The sequence below is a fragment of the Eretmochelys imbricata genome, chromosome 3 (assembly GCF_965152235.1).
Source record: "Eretmochelys imbricata isolate rEreImb1 chromosome 3, rEreImb1.hap1, whole genome shotgun sequence".
Classification (NCBI taxonomy): domain Eukaryota; kingdom Metazoa; phylum Chordata; order Testudines; family Cheloniidae; genus Eretmochelys; species Eretmochelys imbricata.
This window is the reverse complement of record NC_135574.1, coordinates 36,870,540-36,893,799: the sequence shown is the minus strand read 5'-3', so window position 1 is coordinate 36,893,799 and position 23,260 is coordinate 36,870,540. Positions and strand designations below refer to the sequence as shown.

The window sequence follows — 23,260 nt, the reverse complement described above, 5'->3', positions numbered from 1 at the left end:
ATTCACATCTTATTTCTAAGTCATCCCACTACTTTTACCTTTTCAACCATGCCTTATGTGTCATTAAAGATATTACTGATTGATGTTCCCTATGCCCCAACTTGTTGCATCATATATCACATGTCCACCAGCATGCTATCTGAATAGATTCTTTCTTTAGTATAGAGTGTCCTATTTTATGCGCTCCATGCTGCAGTTCTAACTCAAGCAAAGAACTCATTGACTTCAGAAGAAAGAAGTCAAGATGAAGTTTCAGGCTCTGTAGTTGAATAATATTCTACATTGCTTTTTCTTCTTTGTATTAGCACTTTAAAAATATTGGATCTGAGTTTAACAAACTTAAAAATTATCCCCAACAACACTGCCCTCCTCTTTTCACATGACATTTTAATTTCAGTTAAAGTATAGTCTTTGGTGGATATTTAGGCACCTTAGCAGGTTAGGTACCTAACTCCTATCATTGCAATGGGAATTATGCATCTAACTTGCTTTTGAAAATCCTACTAGGTACCCATCTACATTTTTAGGTATGTGACCTAAAGTCACCACTTTCTCAACTATGTCAACTTCAGTACTTGAATACCAAAATATAGTAAACTCATCCATCAAATTATTAATCTCTACAGCTCTGGCTGCAACCCATGTATTTCACAATTCCTTACAATCTATTTTTCTGGTGCAATGAATCAAATTCTTTTAAACAGGAAGCACAGTTCAAGTGCATATTATCAAATAATGTCATCTTTACTTCATTTTGCTTTCTTTCCGTTGAAAATAAAGTATTAAGTAGAGAGCTGCTGACTTTCTCAAATAACATATACGTACATTACTATTTCAATTTGATGAAAACAGTTAATTTGCTAAAAAGATACCAGCTTCACAAATATAAATGACCTTGCTGAACTCCCTAGCGTCTAAATGTCTTCCATGGGAGTTTAGTACCATTCATTATGGAGTAATAATAATAAAAGTCACACTGCCAAATGTGTGCTAGCTGCCTCATAGTACATGTTGTAAGATGAGATACCTGCCTCAAACAGCTTGCATACTAACTATGCCTCAATTCTATACTTTTCCATTTAGAACCTTTATGTATATGAGTAGTCCCAAGGATATATATGAGAACTGCAACAAGATCATCGTCGTCGTCAGCAACGGGAGACTACTACTACTCTACTACTACCAACTCCAAGGTGTCTAGGCATATATATAAGGACATAAGTGTTTGCAGGATTGGGGTGTCATTTAAAATAGGATGTAACAAAAGGGGGCCAGGGATAACAAAACAGTTGGGAAAATGGGAGAATGAACAGGGGTGACAATAAGATTATATGGTTACTCAGCAAACATCAGTGTACGTCATGGTACAATATAAAAATTGTAGTGTTTTTGTTTGTTTGGTTTTTTTAAGTAAAACTAAACGAATTTTAGTCAGTTACCCACAGTCAGACTAAAAATGTTGCAATACATGTTTTCTGTATTTAAAATGTATATAATAGGCCACATCATCAGCTGCTGTACAACAGCTACTGAAGCCAATAAAGCTATCCTGATATACACCAGCTGAGCATTTGGGCCAATATCTTTTGACTTCAATAGACCTAATTTTGAGCATGTGCTTAAGGGCTTTGCTGGATTGGGGCCTAATAGTTTTACACCCAAGGCTGGAATATCTCCTAAAGGTGAAACTAAGGGCATAATATGACCCTGTGAATGTAAATGGTCAGACTGAGTAGCCAACTTGTTCTCTTACTGAGAACAGTTATTAAAAACTCCACTCTTGGAACATTACCTTTGAAAGGATTCTTTCAAGTTTACAATAATTAATTGGTTTTGAAAACAAATTGTCTTGTGTTACTAATAACAACCTAGATTATTAATACAAAAGGATTTGCAAACATCTGAATTATTTTTGCCTGGTTTACACTTTGTTTCATTTTTCTCCACGTGAACAATAAGAACAGAATTGTCACTTTCACTTCAGCTTCTCTTGCAGCGGCACAATGTGTCAATGTTTGGGTCACAAGCAGAGGAATAGTTTATTGTTGGGGGGGGGGGTTGTTTTTTTTTAAACACATTTTCCATTGGATTTTTTTCTTTTATTTGGAAATTGGAATGGGAAGTGCAACAGGCCACTATGCTGGTGGAAATAGTCTTACATCTCAGATAGCCATTTCCAGGAAGGAACTTCAGAAGCTGAATCCAGCATAGACGTCTATGGATCTCTGTACATATCTTACCTCTGCATAGGAAATCCATTTTTTCCACCAAATTATTTACTAACCTGAACCAAAGAATTCTAATCACTAAAACCTCTACAAGCTTTTTAAATCAAGGCTCCATTCTGCTAGATGCTCTAGAAACACACAGGAAGACATTCTCTCAGCCCCAGTCTAATTTAAGACAAGATACAGTAGGTGAATATAAGATGTTAGAGGACAGACAGGAGAATGAGGGCAATGCAACAGTATGGTCTAGCAATGTGCATCTCTAGATCAAAAAGTATTTAAATAAATAAATATAAGCCACCAGTGACTGCCCCATCATCCAGACACAATTCATCTCTCTCCACCGTCCTTTATATTTATGTGCCTATCCCCATGACAGCTAGCCACACAGCATACATTAAAAATAACTCACTAGACAAATGTAAAGAGACAAACAACTCTCTTTCTCTCTACCACCTCTGTCTAACAAAGAAACCCCCTCCTCGCTCCTGGTGATGTTTTGGCTAGCTCTTAGAATCTGCTTAGATATTCCATTGTCACATACATGCTATGGAGTGTTCTAATCTTAGAGTGGTGGTTGACTGAATCTAGTGAGTTCAACAGCTGGGACCTCCCCCTATTGGGCTATGCCTCGCTTCCCATCCTCAGGAACACACTGCTAATCCAGGGATCATTGGCAAAAGCATCTCAGCAGATCTAAATGATCACAATGGTGAACAGGGTGAGAGGCAGCCTCTAAAGGATAGCCAGGACCCCAATCTATGTACAGCAGTATAGCTTTAACCCAAACCACAGCTTGAATTCCACCTGGAAGCAGAGAGGCAGCCAATACTATCCACACAGCAGAGATTTAATGTACTCCTGCTAATCCACTACAGGTAGCACATGTGATTAAATTTACTAAGTGGTTACTGATACTGGATGTCTCAATTTTAATCGAGACTCAGCCTGGACACCTAAAAATTGAGGGATCCAAAACACAGGAGGGATAGCTCAGTGGTTTGAGCATTGGCCTGGTAAACCCAGAGTTGTGAGTTCAATCCTTTAGGGGGCCACTTAGGGATCTGGGGCAAAAAAAATTGAGGATTGGTCCTGCTTTGAGCAGGAGGTTGGACTAGATGACCTCCTGAGGTCCCTTCCACTCCTGATATTCTATGATTCTAAAACTGGTGTAAAGCAAAGATTAGGGATGCTGTTACACTGCCAATCATTTAACAACATGTCTCTCTGTATATTAGTTCAATCAACACCCTTGGACACTAACTTAGTAGATCATAATTAACATCAACACAGCAGGTCAAACTATCATTCTAGCATGTACTTAAGTTTTAAGCAATAGCATACTTTGCCATTTTATTGCATTTCTAATGTAGGGTTACTATAATGTGGTTATCAATTACTGATTGCCATCACAAATACGCTGTCATTTCCCCATAAATACACAATAGTATTGGATCCCAACTGATTTTTAATTAAGAGAGATATATGATACGCTATCAGGACATATGATATGCTAAAGTTCATACAACCATAACAATAAGGATTTTGCTTTGTCCAAATGGCAAATGAGTGAGGATCATAATCAACAGAAAGAAATACTATAATGCACCATCCTTACTAATAAAATGGTTTGACTGCCACCAGTAAACAGTTGAAATTATGGAAGAAACTGACAAAAATAGAATGATAAAGGCTGCAGTTATTTCAGTGCTTATGTACCACATTCTCACCTCCAGCATAAGCTACAGGACATTGTTCTTTGTCTTACACGGTTGGTTAGGAGTCATTCAAGTGTGAAATATTCTAAATTCTGGTAGTTTGAGGATTGAGATGTTAAACCCTTCCTGGTTTGAACAAAAATAAGATTGTACCCTTTTGTAACACAGAGAAAATATGATTACTCTCCAACAGAATGGAATTGATAGCATTCCACTATTCTATGGCATCTAAAATTGGGCTATTTTTAAAGATGTTAAGCTTTATTAGTATTCATTTAGCAAACATACTATTATTGAATGACTGTAGGTTTACACACCACAATATTTTTTCCTTCTCAATAGGCTCTGGGCCACAAAAGTTAACATAAAAACCTGTTTAACAAAAAGAGGATTTCAGAAATGCCTTTGTCATTACACCTCCTTGATCTTGATTTCCATGACAAAATTTAGTTACGAGCTGTTGTGCCTTTCAGTTTACTGCTGAAGCATAACCTTATAACCAAACTCCATCTGCCTTTATGGCCTTTCTTCCAGTATTTTGTAAATCTCTTGGCTGGACACTGAATTTTAACATTATGTATTTATTTTTCAAATAATCATTAGAGTTTTGTGCAGTGTTTCTTCTAGGACTGGATGAAAGCAATCCAGGTCCCTAGGCACACCAAGACAAAGGGCTTCCCCCATGGATCTACCCCATGGTCCTGACCCGCCCTTGCTGTAGAGGAGCCCCTCACACTCTCCCAGAGAGGGAGATGCACTGGCATGAGGCCCTTTCCCATTGGAAACAGAAGTGGTGGCAGCAGGGATCCTCTTTCCCCAGTAGAGAGGGTGCAAAAGGGGACATGAGTACTTACCCCCCAACAAAGGGAGTGTACCTGCTTGCATGGGTGGGCCAAGCTGGCTGCCCTCGTCTTCTCCTGCCATGCTCTGCAATTGTGTTGGCAGGGTGCACCAAAAGAGTGGGTCTTAAAGTTAACAGCTCCATTGAGCTGCACAAGGCAGTTCACCCTCTCAGAGCTATTGTTTCAGGCTCTTTGCAGACTCAGGCTGACATCACTGATTCACTCATGCTCAATTCATGTTCTCAAGGTTTTCTTCACAACCATGAGGGATAGCAATTACTTTTCTTTTTAAAATGAAAGCTTGACTTTTGATATAATAACATGACTCCAGGAGCTGGAGCCCTCAGCACAGGCGTATAATGCTCATACCTTCATCTGGCCCTGCTTTCCACATATCTTGTGAAAAGGAAGGACATAAGTGCAGCAAAAGAGTCGAATTAGATCCATCCAGAATAGTGAGGATGCCACCTGACTCATATTACAATTAAAAAAATATATACTACTGTATATAATGTTACTTATTATAGCTGTCAGCAAGCTCTATTAGACTGTAGAACAGTCTTCAACAGGAAAGGAAAATAGTCTCCCAAGGGAGTGGAAGCCCCACACAGCATGATTTAAAAGTGGCAGCTGGGCTGTGGGAGGGAAGTGGCATTTTCCCATTGAAACTCTACTGCCAGCACACCTTCTGTGGCTACAGTGCAGAGGGAAATGCTGCAACTACCAGTTCTACTGCTCAATTTTAAGGAGACAAGAGAGAAGGGCTGGAAGGGGACAGAGGCAGGCATGGACGAGGGCAAGAAGTGGGTAAGGGACCACAGGGTGAAGAAGGGAAAATGTCTGGAAAGGAGAAGGGCACAATAGGAAGGTTGGAAGGGAGTGAGAAACAGGGGTAGGAGAAAGGGGACTAGAGGTAACATTTTTATAAGGGCCCAAGTGACTTAGTAGCCTAAATACCATTTTCAAAAGTAATTCAGGCACTGAGGAGGCTAACTCTCTTTGAAAGGCGACAGGACTTAGTCTTCTAAATCACTTTTAAAAATGGGACCTGTGTCACATGGGAACTTTTGAAAATATTACCCAGGGAGATTTTATGCGGAAAAATTATTTGTATCTTTTTACCCCAATAATCCCAATTATTAACATCAACAAGCTGCAAATGAAATAAATGGGAGTTGTGCCTATATATCTGAGGCCAGTTTGAAGTCCACAGTATGTTGGGAGTTTTGAAGGGGGGATGAGGTCCCAGCTATGCATCACTGGGAACTGGTGCACCTCACTGTGATATTACCCAAAGCCATACTGCAATACAACAGGTAGGTCTTTTTCAGTTTTGGATTCTGTAATGGTTTATTTCTGTTTTCATATGCTACAGAACACTGGAGAGTTTGGTCAGATTCTTTAGAGGGCATTCCTAATATTTCTGTGATGTATGCTGGATTCACCAGTTTTCTGCAGGCATGCCATAAGACAATGGCCCAATTTACTCAGTGTGAGCAGACACAAATCTAACTCCAGCTTACAGCAGGTTTCAGTCTGGCCCACAGTATTTCATGAAGACTAAACAGATTCATGACTAGTTACTGTAAACTAACCATGACAATTTTGAATGGTCTCCCCTGGATTTTGGTTTCTAAATCCAACAAACTGCTATTTTCCACTGAACAGTCAGAATTACAGTGGATAGATAATACTCAACGTTATGTCTGTTTTATGGTTTTACTTAAATGCTGGCACTTTAAATAAGTGGTTCCACTTTTAGTCAATGCCATTTTAACAGCTCAGTCCTGCTTCCTCCTACTTCCTTTTAATATCATAATTGGAAACAAAATGCATGAATTCTGAGATATTAAGTTAACTCTGTAGTTGGAATTTATTTGGCATTCTTTCTAAAAATGACGCTTGTTTTAAAACTCTAATTCAGATTCTGATCCACCTTTATTGTAATCTCAATAAATCTCACCAATAAAGCAAGGCCAGGCCATTTCTGACCTGATATGTCAGTACCTTCAAGGAACACCAAGGTGATGCAGAAAGCAGCTCTGTGATTCACAAAGTGGCATTCTCTCCTCTAATTAGGGCTTGGCTAACTTACATTTTATAGCGCTCTAACTTGCTGGCTCAACTTGCTTGATTTTTCACCCCCCTGAGCGCAGCAAGTCAGAGTGTTTTAAAGCGCTAGTGTAAACAGGTTCCGAGCGCTCACGTGCGACCACACTCGCACTTCAAAGCGCTGAAGTTTCCAGTGTAGCCATGCCCTCAGTTACTATTAAGCCAATTCTCTAGACAGGTATCATGGGAAGAACATTATAGCTGGTGATGCTTTATTTCAGGTGTGAGGTAAAATAGAAGTCCTGACTATTTCTGGTCGTTAAAGGTCCCATTTAAGAGTAGAAATGTTATTTCTAGGGCCCTGACAAAATTTAAACGCATGTAATTATATTCTGCCTACTTCTGCAGTTTCAATGAGGTAGATTAGGTCCCAACCCAGAATTGATTACATTACAATGTGCTGAATGTTATGACCTTACTATACCCTGTATCTACCTTACCTAACATTGTGAGGCTTAAATTACTTACTTGTGAAGTGTTTGAGATCCACGGATGAAAAGGCTACAGAACTGTGAAACGCTACTATTGTAACATGTTTTCTCAAAAGCAACCACCAAAAAGTTTAACATATCGCTACTTGTACTCTGTATTTTTTTATTTACTCTTAGGCAATGGCTACACTAGCGAACTTACAGCAGTGTAGTTGCACTGATGTAGCCGCGCAGCTGTAAGTTCTCTAGGGTAGCTGCTCTAACTAAGGGCTCCCATTGACTTAATTAATCCAGAGGGACTCTAGCACGGCTACTCACTAGGACATGTCACTGCTCAGCCACCGCCACCTGTCTCATGCACTGAGGGAGCCACTGCTTCAAAGCCCCATGACAGCACAAGGGGTTACCATGTTGTCTGATGGCAGATTTGGAATAATGGGAGAAAGTGGTTATTTTGAAAGAGGGAACCACCATCTTCCTAAAGGCAGCATGTTGCCTCATTTCCATTGAGAATAAAAGGAGGTGGCAGCCATTTTAAAAGAGGGCAATTCTTTGTGGGATTTTCTGAAGAAGGACATTCTTCTTCAGCCCTTGGTGAAGAAAAAAAACCTTTCAGTTGTGAAGTCTTCCAGCGTAGCCTATGCATTTCAGTGAGTTTCTCTCTACAGGAAGTTTAAATAGTCTGTGTTATTAAGATCATTAGGGACAAAAAATGATCTGACACCTGGTGCTAAATTTCTTCAAGGATCCATTTTTAAATTAATTTTAACTCAAGCTAATTTACAGATTTACTCATAAATGCCCACAAAAATATTGTGTGCCCAAGGAGTAAGTGCTGTCATTTTGAGGAAAATACATTGTATTTGTTATACATAACACAGTCACTGAATCTCTGATTTAAGTGCAAAACTCATCTCAGACTTAACTATTAATGACAGGTCCTCCTAGCAGGAATCACAACCAGCACTTCCATAATGAATGTTGGTCAGTGAGGACCAGTTGCTATGTTAAAATACCATATTATCACAGCACATACACCATAACAAGAAGTCATTTGCTAGTCTATCTTTGCTAGAACACATTTTGAATACAGGAGTAGGAAGGATGGCCTAGTGCATAAGGCACTAAACTGGGATTCAGGAAACAAAGATTCAATTCTTTGCTCAGATGCAGATTTCCTATGTGGTGGTGGGCAAGTCATATCTGTACCTCAGTTCCCCATATGTAAAATGAGGATAATATTCTCGTACCTGACAGAGGTGTTGTGAAGATAAAATTAGTTATTGATTTTATGGGCACACCAGACCTGCACTGGTCCATCTGGGGTTAACACCATGCTATGGGCAGAGGAGGCCAGGCTTTCACGCCCCTGCTGGACATGCTCCGGCTGGGACCCAGGTATAAAAGAGAGAACCTCTGCTCACTAGGGGATGACTGTTAAAGAGGGAGGATACCAAATCTCCAGCCCAGGAGCCACCAAATCTCCAGACTGTGGAAGCCAAACACGCTGAGACCCTGGCAAACAACAGGACAATGGAAGGCACCCAAGAGTGGTCAAGGCTGCTCGGAGCAGCCCAAGCCGAGGAACCCTGAGATGCCAAGGATGCCCGGACTGCCACATGAGGAGACAGGATAGAAAGTGGCCCAGGGGGACAGCCCATAGGGCCGGACATTGTCAGCATGTTGCAGTGGGATCCCTGCTAACACAATGGTGGAACTCTCCACCACTCTTAGGGCCCTGGACTGGGACCAGGTGGAGTAGGGTAGGCCTGGGTCCCCTTGCATCAGTGGTGGGCAACCTGCAGCCCGCGGTAATCCACTGGCGGGCCGTGAGACAGTTTGTTTACATTGACTGTCCGCAGGCATGGCTGCCCGCAGCTCCCAGTGGCCTCAATTTGCCATTCCTGGCCAATGAGAGTTGCCCACTACTGCTCTATGTCCTGCTGCCAACCCCACATAGGGGTGTCAGCTCCCTGAACTTAGGCTGTGTGCCAGAGCGAGAATGTCAGACTCTAGACTATTTGGTGTTCCACCCTGCCTGAGGGCCTGAGCCCCTAGACTGATTGGTGTTCCATCCTACCTGAAAACCCAGGGCCGCCAGACTGGCTCTGGCCATTAGGCTACACTCCTCCGAGGCTAAGATGGTACAAGTAAACCTAGTCACGGGACTACAACAGCCCTTGCCCTGCCCCCAAAGTGGGATGGGACATACCAACCCCATGACACCTAGATAGATAGATAATTATGGATTTCCTTCACATGATGTTGCAATTGGCCAGATGGAGAAATTGCATTAGTTTCCTGCTTGCTGAACTGATCCTGCACCCCAGCCAATGAGTATTTTAAGTACATTTACTAATAGTATTAAAAACTGTGTCAAAACCTGAAGACCTTCAACTAGCAACGGCTCTAGGAACAAACTAGTGAAAATTATTATTTATTATTTGTATTACTGTAGCACCTAGCATCCTAGTCATAGACAAGGACCCTGTGGTGCTAGGTAGTGTACAAACACAGAACAAAAAGTCCCTGTCCCAAAGAGCTTAACATCTAAACAATGACTGGTGTTAACATTTGAGGATAATCATATCCTGTACTGGCAAAATATGCTTTACAATATTACAAACTGTATTGCACAGTACTGATTTAGGACTTGGTCCTTCAAACACACATGACTAACTTCAGTCACAATAGTACTGCCACTAACTACTGTAACATATCATTCACAATACTGTACAACACAGTTGGCCAGTACGGTATGAGACGGAAAAGGGTGCAGATCAGGTAGGCAGACAGGAAACTAACTAACCCAATGTGACTCTTCATCTGGCTAAAGTTATTCAGTTGCTTACAGGATTGTGCCCTTAAGTTGTACAATGCCAAATCCTCACAAGCTGCATATCCACTTGGCATTTGGTTTTGTACTGTGGATTTTTTTTATTATTGTCATTGAAGATGACTCTAAAGCAACCAACCGCCCACTGTCCTCAGCTGACACCGCTAGAAGCAGTACTTCATATCAGCTGCTAATAAGAAATGATGTCTGTGGAAGAACTTCAATAAAAGGTTTTTAAAGAAACATCATACTGGGTTTTTTGTTTGTTTTTAAAGAAAATCTATTCTTTATCCTATTATTCCTCACAACCTTGTTTTTGCTCTTCTAATTCTTTCCCTTTTCCTCTCTTTCTTTTCTCCCTGAACCCACCCATGGGCTTTTGTCTAGTAATGTGGTCTCGTAGTTAGATCGGGGGGATTAGGAGTCAGGTGTCCTGGGTTCTGTTCTCAGCTCAGATACCATAGTGATCAGCATGGGATAAAGATATAACAACAACGTTCTTAATTTCCTGTTTTCCCTGCTACTTTCATCACTCACACTTTTGCCAGTACAGCCTTCACTAAGAAGGGAACTGGGATTACAACTAGCTGTGGGAATGAATTAAGGGAACGTAGAGCACCATTGATTCATGAAAATACTGTATCATCCATGGAAAAAAGCATTTTTCAAGACATTCACCTTCTTTGTAGCCCAGAATGCTCTTTGGAAAGAGTATATATGCAAAATTTGGTTAAACTATAGTGCATATGCCTGTTTATTATGACCCATACTAACTTTACACAACACCAATATCCATAACAAAGGGTTGTTACTAAAACGCACAGTATTGAACAGAAAGGTGTCAAATATTCCTAGCTTATTAAACCTCGGTAATTATAATAAGGCTTTTAGCATAAAGAATTGACTTAGGGCTTGTCTACACTTACCAGGAGATCAACGAGTCACAATTGATGCATCGATGGTCAATTTAGCAGGTCTAGTGAAGACCTGCTAAATCGACTGCAGATAGCTCTCCTGTCGACTCCTGTACTCCACCCAATTTAGCAGAGTAGGAGGAGTCAATGGGAGTGGACGCCACGGTAAGTAGATCTAAACTACGTCGATTTGAGTTACGCTATTCACGTAACTCAAATTAAGTAGCTTAGATCGAATTTCCCCTGTAGTGTAGACAAGGCCTGAGTAGTAGTTCTATATATCCAAAGTGGGAAAAATACAGTTGGTTCTAAATATAAGTTCAACCCTCCTTATAAATAATTTGAATTCTGCCTAATCTGCCAGATAGAGGGCTTGATACACAGCCCAGTGGAGTTAATGAACAGACTCCCATTGACTTCAGTAAGTATTTGATCAGGCCCTTCGTTATTTATGTACAAGTAGGTAAATACTAGAGACAAAGTTGCAAGTATAGTACATAATAATAATTTCTTGTGCAGTGTTTGTTATCCATACATCTCAGGACACTTTCTAAAGGAGAATAAATAACATTATTTCCCTTTTACAGATAGGGAAACTGAGGCACAGAGAGATGAAATGTCTTACCCAATCTGTATGGATCACTTCTGCAGCACTTTTTCTCTGCCAGTTGAGAAGTAGAACCCATACATTTACCCTCAAACCATCTATTTCTATCATAAGAGCACATTATGAGTTTACTCAAGCTACCAAACCAGCCATCCTAATTTCCTGTAGGTAGAAGACTTGCAGTGGCCTCTTGGGGGAATTATCTCCCCAGTATTACCAAATGTTCTTTCTTTTATTCCCTGTCCTTACTGTCCTCTCAGTCCTGATTTATTTAATGGCTGACAGCAACACCTCCACACAGACCTTTCCACAGCAGATACTGTGGCTGCAAGTGAAGTGCTGAATGAGAAATATGCCCAGCACCTGCCATTTGAAAGAAAATGAGCATATCATCTCGGCAACACACACTGTACCAGCCCCAGGGACTTGCTGCAGGTCCCACTCCCAAATCTGCTGTTTGTTGTCACTGCACAGATGGGTCAGCACCCTCTGATAGCCTGCCTTTGAATTTTCTCTCCTTTATTAGGCTACTACTTCTGGCACATCAAGATTCTGAAACTTGCTGCCACTGAAATTGCTATTCCCAACCCAGATGGTGGTAGGAGGAATTGAACTGTGGTTCCTTTGTGCAGAAAGCCCTAGACAATAGCTACCAGCATGCAGAACCACACACCAATTTCTGGTGTATATTTTGTTGCTGTTTCAGACCCAAGTCTGGACATTTTTAATCATTAATCAACAATTCAGAGAAAGAGTATATTGCTGAATCCAGACAGCAGCCAATACAGACCTCTAATACATTATGGATTCCCTGTCAGTACATTTATTTATTGTTTGCAGTGTTCCTTCTGAAAATCCCTATGATCTTTTGCTTACAACTAAAAATTAGTTGAAGAAAATATTTAACTGGATTTAACAAAGTAGTGCATCTCTTCTTATTAAAATATGTTAAAAATACCTGAGTAATGAATTACATTCTATATAAAATGTCTTTAAAGTATAATTCTTGTCATTTACCACAATTATAACAAAATATTTAGAAATATATCAGTAAATAAAATAGAAAGGCACTGTTTATTTAGTGCTGATGTACAGTTTTTCCTTAGGAAAACACCCAGTTGTTCATTTTATCATTATTGTGATAGTATAATAAAAGTTGGCTATTAGCTTAGAGTGAAATGAAGATACATTTGTCTTTATTTCCAGCTTTCACCAGGATTTTTCACTGTGGCATAAAAATAAGAAAGACCTCACTGTTCTGTGCTTAGGCTTTTATACTTTACACAGATGTATCAATGGACCACGATTTTTGCACACTGTGCAACCATGCTCTGCTATCAAATTAATGTTAAAATATGTATGTCCTGACTTCTGATTTATGATATCATTGACAAATAGTAAAAAGGACAGGCATACTATAAAGTTTATGGATGGAGTGATGGCATGCACAATGATGTCTCATAAAGAATAAAGGGGGGGGGTATTTATTCTTGTAGATTCAAGAACTAAAATACAGATAGATGGCTGCGTGCACAGAATTTTTCATAAATATCCCATAGTGCACCCTGTTGTACAGCAGCCATACATTAATTAGAGCATTCAGCAGACACTGCAATGTGTTACATTCACCCAAGTGAATCTTCATTTTTCACATGCAGGGCCTTACTAATTAAAATCAGCTTTGCAATTAAATGTGGAAAATTGTGTTAAACTTTCATGCGTGGTTTAGAAAAAAATGTATTTATTTTTAGGGTATTTTATTTTCATGCAAATGAATTTTCCACCAAAGTGAAACCAGTAAAAGGGAGGTATGAGGATTTCTCTTTTTTTGTATTATAGATGCTCCTCTCAGTTGCAAGTTGCAATGCTCTGCTATCTCTCTGCCAGTACCTGGCCCTGTTCCAATGCTTTTAGTGAGTGCTATCTGTCAAGGCATGAATAATACAGCCCCTAGGCTGTCGGCAGAATCCAAATGAGGCATACATCAGGAAGCAAGCACTCGACTTTAGCTCCAGAACATGCTCCTGTGAAGACAGGCAATTATTCACCCACGGCTGCAGCCATGGCAATCAAACTAGTGGGTGAAAAGGTATATGAAATGAAAAAATTTGAATAAGAAATATGGCACAACAAGCCAGAGAAAATTCAATAATTTTCTAATAGAGAGATATTTGAGTCTTTTAATTTTCAAGTTTGGAGTTTGAATTATTTTTCTCAGTCTGTTCTAAAATGGGCAGGACTAAAACAGAATATATAATACCAAAACAATAATAGAGTGATTTTTTTTTAATCAAGAGAGCATGGCTTATTGTAAAGAATGTGCATTTTTTAACAACAAATCTTCTGTTTTAAGGAACAGATCTCGTCCTTCAAAAATTAAAATGATCACAACATGTCTATTTGTACAATTTCATAGATGAAAGGACCAGCGACAGTACAGAAAGACAATAAACATAAGTTAATATCAAGTAATACTTTGGTGGGTAGTCACAAAGCAAAATACTTTTATAGAGTTGGTGATGAGTCATATATTATAGATCCAAACATTATTTGTGTCTCCTCTCCTCACTTTTGTGATACTTGTTTGCTTCTGAAAAAGGCTTCCTTAATGTTCTATGGAGAAAAATGGGGCAGAGGGAAGCCCTATACTTCCAACATGAACTTAACAAAGAGCACAAAGGATTCCTGTCTGAATGAAACGTTTGGGTTTGTTCTGTTTATTTCAGCCACATTCTAATTTTTCAGCAATCACACTGCAACACACCGTTAGGGATCCATCAATATTTCCACTTTAAATCTGAAGGATTTATGATTCAGCCTTAAAAATTCATTCTGCACTGAAACTTAATTTGCATGGTCTTAGACTAGGAATGTTTTTTTCCCCTTCCCAATTTCCCATACAACAGTTTCAGCTGTTTGCAGTTATACATATAAAAAAATTACTGCTCTACCAGTTTAAAATTGTTTTCTTCTCATATTTGTTAAAAATGGTTTTCATTTGAACCATGTGGTATTTGGCAAGTGATTAGTCCATAATAGAACCTAATTGCTTCTGTTATTCAAGGGGGGGAGGGAATTAAGCAACCATGTTATGGAGGTTTTAAAAATAGGCCGTTGCTCGGACTCACTATATTTTTAATGGAATCTAGTTAAGAGTTTTATGATGTGTCTAAATACATATTTATATGATAGACCATATCCATCTTTTGCATAAATAATGTGCATTTTAGTACAAAATTCAAAATCCATAGAAACACAGTAGGCTTTAATATTTCCAAAACTGCCATTTATATCCTGGAGAAGTAACAGTGGCCACAGTTTGCTCTCAGTTACACAGGTGATGTGCCTGCATAATGAAGAGAAGAATTTGAACTCATGCCGTTTCATTTATTGTTGTATATATAAGGGCTGGATCCTGTTTCCATTAAAATCAATGGTAAAATTCCCATTTATTTTAATGGAAGCAGGATCAAACCCAGGGATGTCTTCAGGTATTTAGCTAACAATCACACGTGAGATACTTTACCGGTGTGAGTAGTTTACGTTTTCCAGTGTGAGTGGTTCCATTATATTCAGTTTGACTACTCACAAGCAAAAGCATTTGCAAAATCAGGACCCATAGCCACTCCCTGAAGTCACTATTATATCGACAAATAATTCATAATTTTTCAGAGTATCTAATTACCATGTGTGGTTAAACAACAGTCCACAGTGGATCTGAGGGGTATCAAGTAAATACTTGCCAAGAAAGAAATCCAGGCAGCATGAACCAGTGGATAGTTTTTGGACTGGAACTCAAAAACCTTGAGTTTTATTCCTAGCTCTGCCACTGACTTGCTGTGTGACCTTGAGCAAGTCACTTTGACTCTCTATGCCAGGGTGGCCAAACCTACTGCCCTTCTGAGCCGCATATGACAATCTTCAGAAGTTTGAGAATTGGGGCACACCAGCCGGGGCTCAGGGCTTCTGCCCTGTGGGAGGCACCTGCAGGTTCTTGGGGCTTCATCCCCGTTCCTGCTGAAGCCCTGAGTCCCTGCAGGTGAGGCTCATGGGGCTGAAGCCCCGAGACCTGCTGTCCCTGCTGGGCAGAAGCCCCTACCCTGGGGTCGGGGGCGGCTCCATGAGCTGCACTTTAACAGTAAAAGAGCCACATGTGGCTTGTATGCCAGTTTGTCCACCCCTGCTCTATGCCTTTGTTTCCGCTCCCACTCACTGTCTGTCTTGTCATTTTGTAGTGCCTGATACTGCAAAGGTTTATTCACATGTTCAACTTCATGCACTGTGAGTAATCTCAGTGGCTTCAATGATATGTAGCGTTAAACACATGCATAAGTCTTTGCAGTACCAGAACCTCAGACTGTAAACTCTTCAAGATAGGAACTGCCTCTTATTACATTGTATTCCCTGTCACAATGGGGCCCAAGTCTTGGTTGGGGTTTCTAGCTGCTCCTATTATATAAATAATAACAATATGGGTAAATTCTGCTCTAAGTTACATACGTACAACTTCTTTGCAGTCAGTCCTGCTGCATGTGTGTAATTTCAGAGCAGAATTTGGCCCAGTGAAGCAAAAAACGGACATATTTGCATGAATTAGCACAATCAACTGCTACCATTTGTTCGGTCAATGTCAAAATTGGCCCCAATCCTGCAATTTGATTCAGGCAGGGGAATCCCTGTGAGTGAACCATGCCCCATTCACTCACACAGATATAAGGATCCACCAGTGATGACACAATTGCAGGATAGGAGCCTATATTTATAGAGATTGGGTTTTTTTTTATTATTATTATTAAAAGAAAATCAGGGATATAAGACATCTTGAGGGATTTAAACCCAGAAAAGCTAAAGCTATAAACATTGCTTTCCCTACCACCTGCTATGTTCCCACCAAAATAACGACGTGTCAGCCCAAAGATTTGTCTTACATTTGTATGTATTTACTTTGTGAGTTTAAATTAAATATATCAGAGTGATAGACACCATGTGAAGCTGGATAAAATTATGTCATAGTGTGTTTGTTAAGAAAAAAGGTCACAAATCCCAAAGAACTCAAGAGATCCCAGGAAGAAAAAAAAAATTACTAAATTCTGGAGAACTGCTAAACAATTTCCGAGCGGAAGCAAACACCTTTCATTCATAATAAAGAGCTGGTCTGTTATTGTGAATAAAAAGGTCATAACCTTATTAAACTCTGTTCTGTGAGGCTAAATGAAATTGAGTTATGTTTCACTGGAGATATATAAACGTCTTGAACACACATCTGGAATTTTTAGACTTTTAATTTTCTTTTACATAAAATGTTTATTTTATCCCCCTGTCCCTGATAACAACCAAGATTAGGTGTGTGTGTGGAGAGGGGGTGGGGGAGTTTGAAACAAGAAAAATATTTTCAAAATTATTTTAAATTATTTATTAATAAGATTTGATATAATAATTGAAAACCAATCTTTTCTGAACCAGAAATCATGTAGTGAACCCCAACAAAAAATGGTTCCTAATCAAATTAATAGGAGATCTGCTAGTTGAATATAATCTGAGTAGTGGATTGACAGTCACGGTGTTAAACAAGAAGAGACATTCTTTAGCAAGCAGAAAAAAGAGGTTTTGATATGTTTCCAATTTTTCTGCTTTGTGAGTCCTCCACAAAAAATTCATTTAATTAGCAACTCTGAGATTCAGTCTGTTCTTATATTAACACACCAGAATCATGTCAAGGAAGCAAAATCCAGAATTAATATTTCTAAACTGCACCTAATCTTGTCCAACTTTACAGCTATTCCCTGTGCTTCCCATCTGAAAAAGGATCATAGTGTACGTACACACACCACACACAAACACACACATGCGCACACAGAGGTACAGCAATTCAGAAGAGACTGCTGTGACTGTTCTGTTCAAACAAAATGTCATTTGGAAATTGTTTCCTTAGTTTGATTTCAGGAAACATGTTTTTGGAAAACTGAATCCAAATCGCATGAAATGCAAAGAAGTGCACTCAGTTAATTTTTGTATTGTTTATTTCCTGTGGAGGACATTATAACTTTATCATTTAACTGTTGACTATTCATGGAATTTCTGAAGAAGAAAAAAAAGGGGGTTGGTGCCATTCATTAATTGCTGATGAGACTTGTATTTATATGAAGAAAATGAACAAAAGAATGATACGTTTTGAAACTGGAAGTCCTAAATAGTCTTAAGGAATGTGATTTTTAATATTTCTGCTAAATTATTCATATCTCTGATAGAAATACAAAAATGAAGCCACCTTTACTTTTATGGACAACAACATGATTAGAGCAAGAAATTTGAATATGCTAATAAAGAAACCAAAATGGTTAACTTTTCCTTTAAAACAGCATTCAAAAGAATTTTTACATGTTTATCACTTTTATGATCTTAATTTTTAAAAAAATATTTGTGTGGACTTAACTGTGGACTTATATGTCTTTGAAAAGAAACTCAGATAGTAGAGTAGATTTATACATCTACCTTATACCTGTGGTTCAAAAAGTGAATTAGTTATTTTAGTTTAATCCCTAGTGGATATATGTAATTTATTACAAAATGGCCACTGAATTTCGCATGAAATATTTATTCTTTAAATAGCAATAGTTTCGTTATAATCTGACAAACAATACTATTTACAAAAATCAATAATGAAAAAATACAAAAGTTTAGAACAATTTCATGCTAGATTAAATAACTTGTTCCAGTTCAATAGAAAGAGGGCCAAAATGTCAGCCATTTTGTCTTCTACATTGGTTGTCATATGAAACAAGTTAAATAAAATGTACTCCATATATAAGAAAAATTCAAAAGCTTATGTACTAACGGGTAAATTTTCACAATATTGTACAAGAAATGCTTGAACAAACTGCAGAAGCAACCAAAGTTGTTTATCTGCATGTTCCACATGCTATTTTGAACATTTACACTGTGAACATAGAAATGTAAAGGTTATATTCTAGACGACTTTCAGACATAAGTATACATAATGCAATCCTGCCTTGATGTATTATTAGCAATTAATAGCTAAACACATTCTCCTTCTGGAGATCTCTCTACTCACAGTTTAGGAGCTGAAGTAACAGTATTTACGACTAGAGTATAATCATCTGAATTTCAAAGTCTCATTATCATGGATCTGTCCTAGACTTTGCCCTTTGAATCTAACCTCATCATTGAACTCTCTGTACTCAAAAGCTTATGCTTTCGTTCCAGTTATGAACTACATTAAATGATAGAAGTCACGCTGGCACCAAAATGTCAATAAGGTCAAATTTTAATTTGCCACACATGAACTACAGAACTGCATACAAACACTGAGAGAAGATGGGAAGCAGAAACAAGTGTTCTCAGCAAAACAATGTGACAGATTTTGCAAGACATTCAAGATTACCACCTACATGATTAGGATGCATATAGAATTGTGGTAAGTTTGCTAAGAGAGTTTGGGACATGTCCTCATTTGGATAGTTTTAGTTTTTAATTTACATTGTGCTTAAATGTGATCACATTTTTAAATATTTTGAGCATCCTAATAAATGGTATATATAAACGATAGAAAGTAGTTGGAAAAAAAGAAAGAGAAAAGAAAAAATGTATGAAACTGAATGGCTTCTAGAATATCCAATCCCTATTTTTTATCATTGATTGGGTCGTTAGCAAGGTCAAGTCAGATAACTTGCTTATCAAATCTCTTCACTATATACAAAAAATTACAGATATTACCTTCTGTGTCTTGCATATTTGCCACTAACATGACCACTGCCATCACAACCAGGAGTAGGACAGCTGCAAAAAGGAAAGAATTAATTATATAGGTGCCGGTATGCTGCAGGAAGATGATACTAAAAGCAGGCAGTAGATATTACAGAGATGGAGGGCAACAAAGACAGAAAGAGAGAAATCAAATAACTGAAGGGAAAAAAAGAGGGGATGCTTTTTATTAGCAAGTCTCAGGGGAATTAATTTCATCAGTGCAGCAGGGCATGAGCAAACCACCAATGAACTTGAAAGTGCATTATACCCATTAAAAGGCATGAATTTTCTAAATTGCTAATGGGGATACATTTTACACTCAGAGCACTAACCTGAACAGCTCTTGTATGGCTGGTTCCACGGGAACTGCAGAGAGATGGAAAATATATAAAAATTTATCATCTATTGCAAGTACCCTCCTTCTACAGAAAATTACCAAAAAGATTGTATAAAAGTAAGGGTCAGAATGAATCGTGCAAAGAGATTCTGGAGGATGAAGGTCACCCTGAATGGGGGCCTTGAGTGATTTACTGAAGCAAGAGACGTACCTCGAACACCTTTGGAGCGTGTGCGATGGCGCTTCTCGTCTGCATCCACCTCCATCTGGGAATAGATTAGCAGGCAGTCAATGTTCTTATCCTGCATGCACAGACTATCAATGCACAGACTGATACAGTCTCTCACACAATTTATTGGCAATATTTTAATTCCATTTTATCCTGTAAGGGAAATTGTACTTCAGAAAGGATTTTTAGGATCCCTATATTTGTTTAAAAACAGAAATTGCATGATGATTTTTGCTTTAATCAATCTGCTTGCATGCCCTCTTTCATAATAGATTTTGTAAAACTGTAAAAGCCATAAATGTCCTCTATTTTTGAAAGGATTTTCTTGACCGGAAACCCAGGTTACTTGGATATATTTTTTGCAACAAGGGTATAATACATTTCTATATAGTTTGAAACTAAGGTCAAGTAGCCCCATTTCATAGGTTGCCTTATTACAGGTGGCTTTAGAGTGGATAAATAGTCAGGGAATAAGAGAAAGGAAAAGAGAATGAGATGGGAACAAAGAGACATGATTGGGGTACATAGGTCTGCATGGTACTATTTAATATGAGAGGGACAATGTAAGTAAGGTAATACCTTTCATTGGACCAATTTATGTTGGTGGAAGATACAAGCTTTTGAACTACACAGAGTTCTTCAGGTCTGTGAAGCTCAAAAGATTGTATCTTCCACCAACAGAAGCTGGTTCAATGAAAGATAATACCTCACCACCATGTCTCTCTTATAACCTGAGACCAACACATCTACAACATCGCAAACAACTATTTAATATGGATTTTGGTCTTTTCTTGATGTATCCCATTGATTAGGTAAATACTATCAAGTCTAAATAAAGTGCTTAATTACTGAATGTGGCTATATCTGCCTCTTCATTTTATAAACAGGACTCCCATCTGGGGTGACGAATTATGCGATAGTAAATATTCTGGCACTCTTATGTCTTTACTGGTCAGATAAAGGGTTTCCCATCAGATCTTAGCTGGAAGCATAAACAGTGACCTATACAAGTTTCAATATGCTTGTGTGGCTTCTCCTAATCCCTCCATGCTCCAAATAGCATCTGATCCAATACATCTGCATTGGTCCCAACGGGTCTTCAAAAGGGCACTCAGTCCAGTCTAAGAGTCGATTTAATCCTCTTGGTCACAAATATAGATCTTACTGGAATTTGTTGAAACAAAGGCCATAACAGGAAAAATATATTCCATCCCTTAGGTGCAAAGTCTGGTGCAGCAGCCACCTGAGATGTAGAGACACTGGGTACTGAGACCCAGGTAGGTCCACACATATAGGAGTGCTATTGTAAAGGTCACAAAGCAAAGCTTAAAAATCAGGAGCACCAAAGTGGATGCAGACAACCCCTAGGGGGTTTGTTTTCCAAAGACCACATACAAAATTGGTTGTCAGTTGATGGTAATATTTGGATTGACAGCTGAGATTGCTGGTCTCAACTGTCTTACGCAAAAGCACAGGGATTTGTACCCACAATCTTTTCACAATGGCTCAGATATGAGTAAAGAATACCTTTAAATGCGAAAACCTCAGAAACACAGACTCATACAACTTGCAATTAATCCTTTACACCCAACTCCACTAATTGTTGTAGCAGATTATTGTTATTTATTTGTATTCCCACACCACCTAGGAGTCCATTGTGCTAGGCACTGTACAAACACAGAACAAAAAGTCAGTCGCCACTGTGAAGAGCTTACAAACTAAATACAAAAGCAGAGTGAACAATGTGAGGGTAGTTCCACAATTTTTTCGGGGGGACGAATTAGTTAGGAAAGGATAATCTTAATGGAAAGGGAGAGAGGACACTGAATGTAAAGGATGTGGGGGAGGGGACAGGAAAGGGGAGAGGAAGAAGAGACTGTGAGGGATCGGGAAGGGAGAGGGTTTGATCAAAAAGCCAAACAGCACAGGGCAAAGGAAGTCCTGTCAAAACTGTAGAAAGTTCTCCAAAGGACCTAAAGACCCCTACTTTGGCTGCTTCTGTCCCTACCAGATGAAATCTCTGGCTGGCTCCTTTTTGCAGCTGTCTCCCAAGCCCACATGGCAGGGGCAGGGGAGACATCACCTGGGTCCCAATGTCCCTAGAGTTGGGGGAGTCACCACTGCACAGTTGTGAGTCCAGAAGGGCAGCATGGGAGAGTAGGTCCAGTTGGACCCCATTTCCCTCCTCCTACCTGCCAGTGCAGCAGTCCCTGCTTTGGCTGTTTCTGCCTCTATAGGCTTGAGCCTCTGGCTGAGATGAGGCCAATCAGCACATGACAGTTGGCTAGGTCTCCCCCTCCTGTGGTAAAACCCACAGGAAGTAACTCAGGGGCAGGAAAACTCAGTGAGGATCCTTTCAACCATTTTACCTGCAGGGAGGGGGCTGCTCCTGCACTGACTAGGATCTGGAGCCCCCCCCGAAACTGGGATCTGTGGAAGGGAAGTGACATCCTCACAGAGGCTCTGTACCTCACCTGGTTGGCTCCTCTGGTCCCAGGCAATGTGGTTCAATACCTTCTCCTAGGAAAGACTCTTTAAATTTAGGTACTTATTCTGCAGCAAACTGTCAGAATTAGGAATTCAGCCCTAAACTTTGGAATCTCTGTAGGGCTAGAGAGAAGACAATGTGCATTTACCCTAGCCCTCCAGTCCCCCATCAGGCTCTGTGAGGTCCTGGGAAAGGCAAAATAGTGCTACAAAGGCAGCTGAACTCCATTTCATATGGGAGACGTCAGAACTGTGTGTGTGTCATTCATGTATTGATTTGGTGACACAATCCCTCCCCAGCTTCTGGCCCTGCATGATGAGTTAAAGAGGTCATTAGCTATGTTGCTAAAACCTTTGGGAGAAAACTCACTTAAATTCTAAGTCCAGCCTTGACAGGATGGTTTCTGGCCACATTTTTGATAAACGTGGCATGCCTATCACTGAAGTGAAAACAGCCGTGTTTGTGACTGTTCCGTGTAACCTAGCTACCACCTTTTCCATGCCTAGCATGGAACAGCCTGTTTGGCATATCACAAAAATCCATCACATGTGCCACATTCTTTTCACTTTACTGACAAGAAAGCAACATACTGCAAAGGCCTAGACGTGGAGTTACCTGACTAGCAGCCTGTGTGTGGTAATGTTTGGAAAACATTATCTGGCATAATCAACCATGGAATAGTCTGCTGAATTAGCTGTTACGATCTTAGCCTGATAATACAGACATAAATGTGCTTCATATAGTGGTAATCCCA

General features: G+C 39.4%; 1 protein-coding gene across 4 annotated transcripts in view; it reads right to left on the bottom strand.

Annotated features, from left to right (window-relative positions):
• Positions 1 to 20,055, bottom strand: part of MYT1L (myelin transcription factor 1 like) — a 153,058-nt gene extending 133,003 nt beyond the window's left edge. For all 4 annotated transcript variants that reach the window (XM_077811565.1, XM_077811567.1, XM_077811563.1 and 1 more), the window contains exons 1-3: positions 20,001 to 20,055; positions 19,785 to 19,818; positions 19,423 to 19,485 (exon numbers count right to left, since the gene is read on the bottom strand). In XM_077811565.1, the coding sequence (XP_077667691.1) occupies positions 19,423 to 19,485; positions 19,785 to 19,818; positions 20,001 to 20,055 (152 nt within the window). The remainder of the gene's footprint in view (positions 1 to 19,422; positions 19,486 to 19,784; positions 19,819 to 20,000) is intronic.
• Positions 20,056 to 23,260: the final 3,205 nt, after the last annotated feature.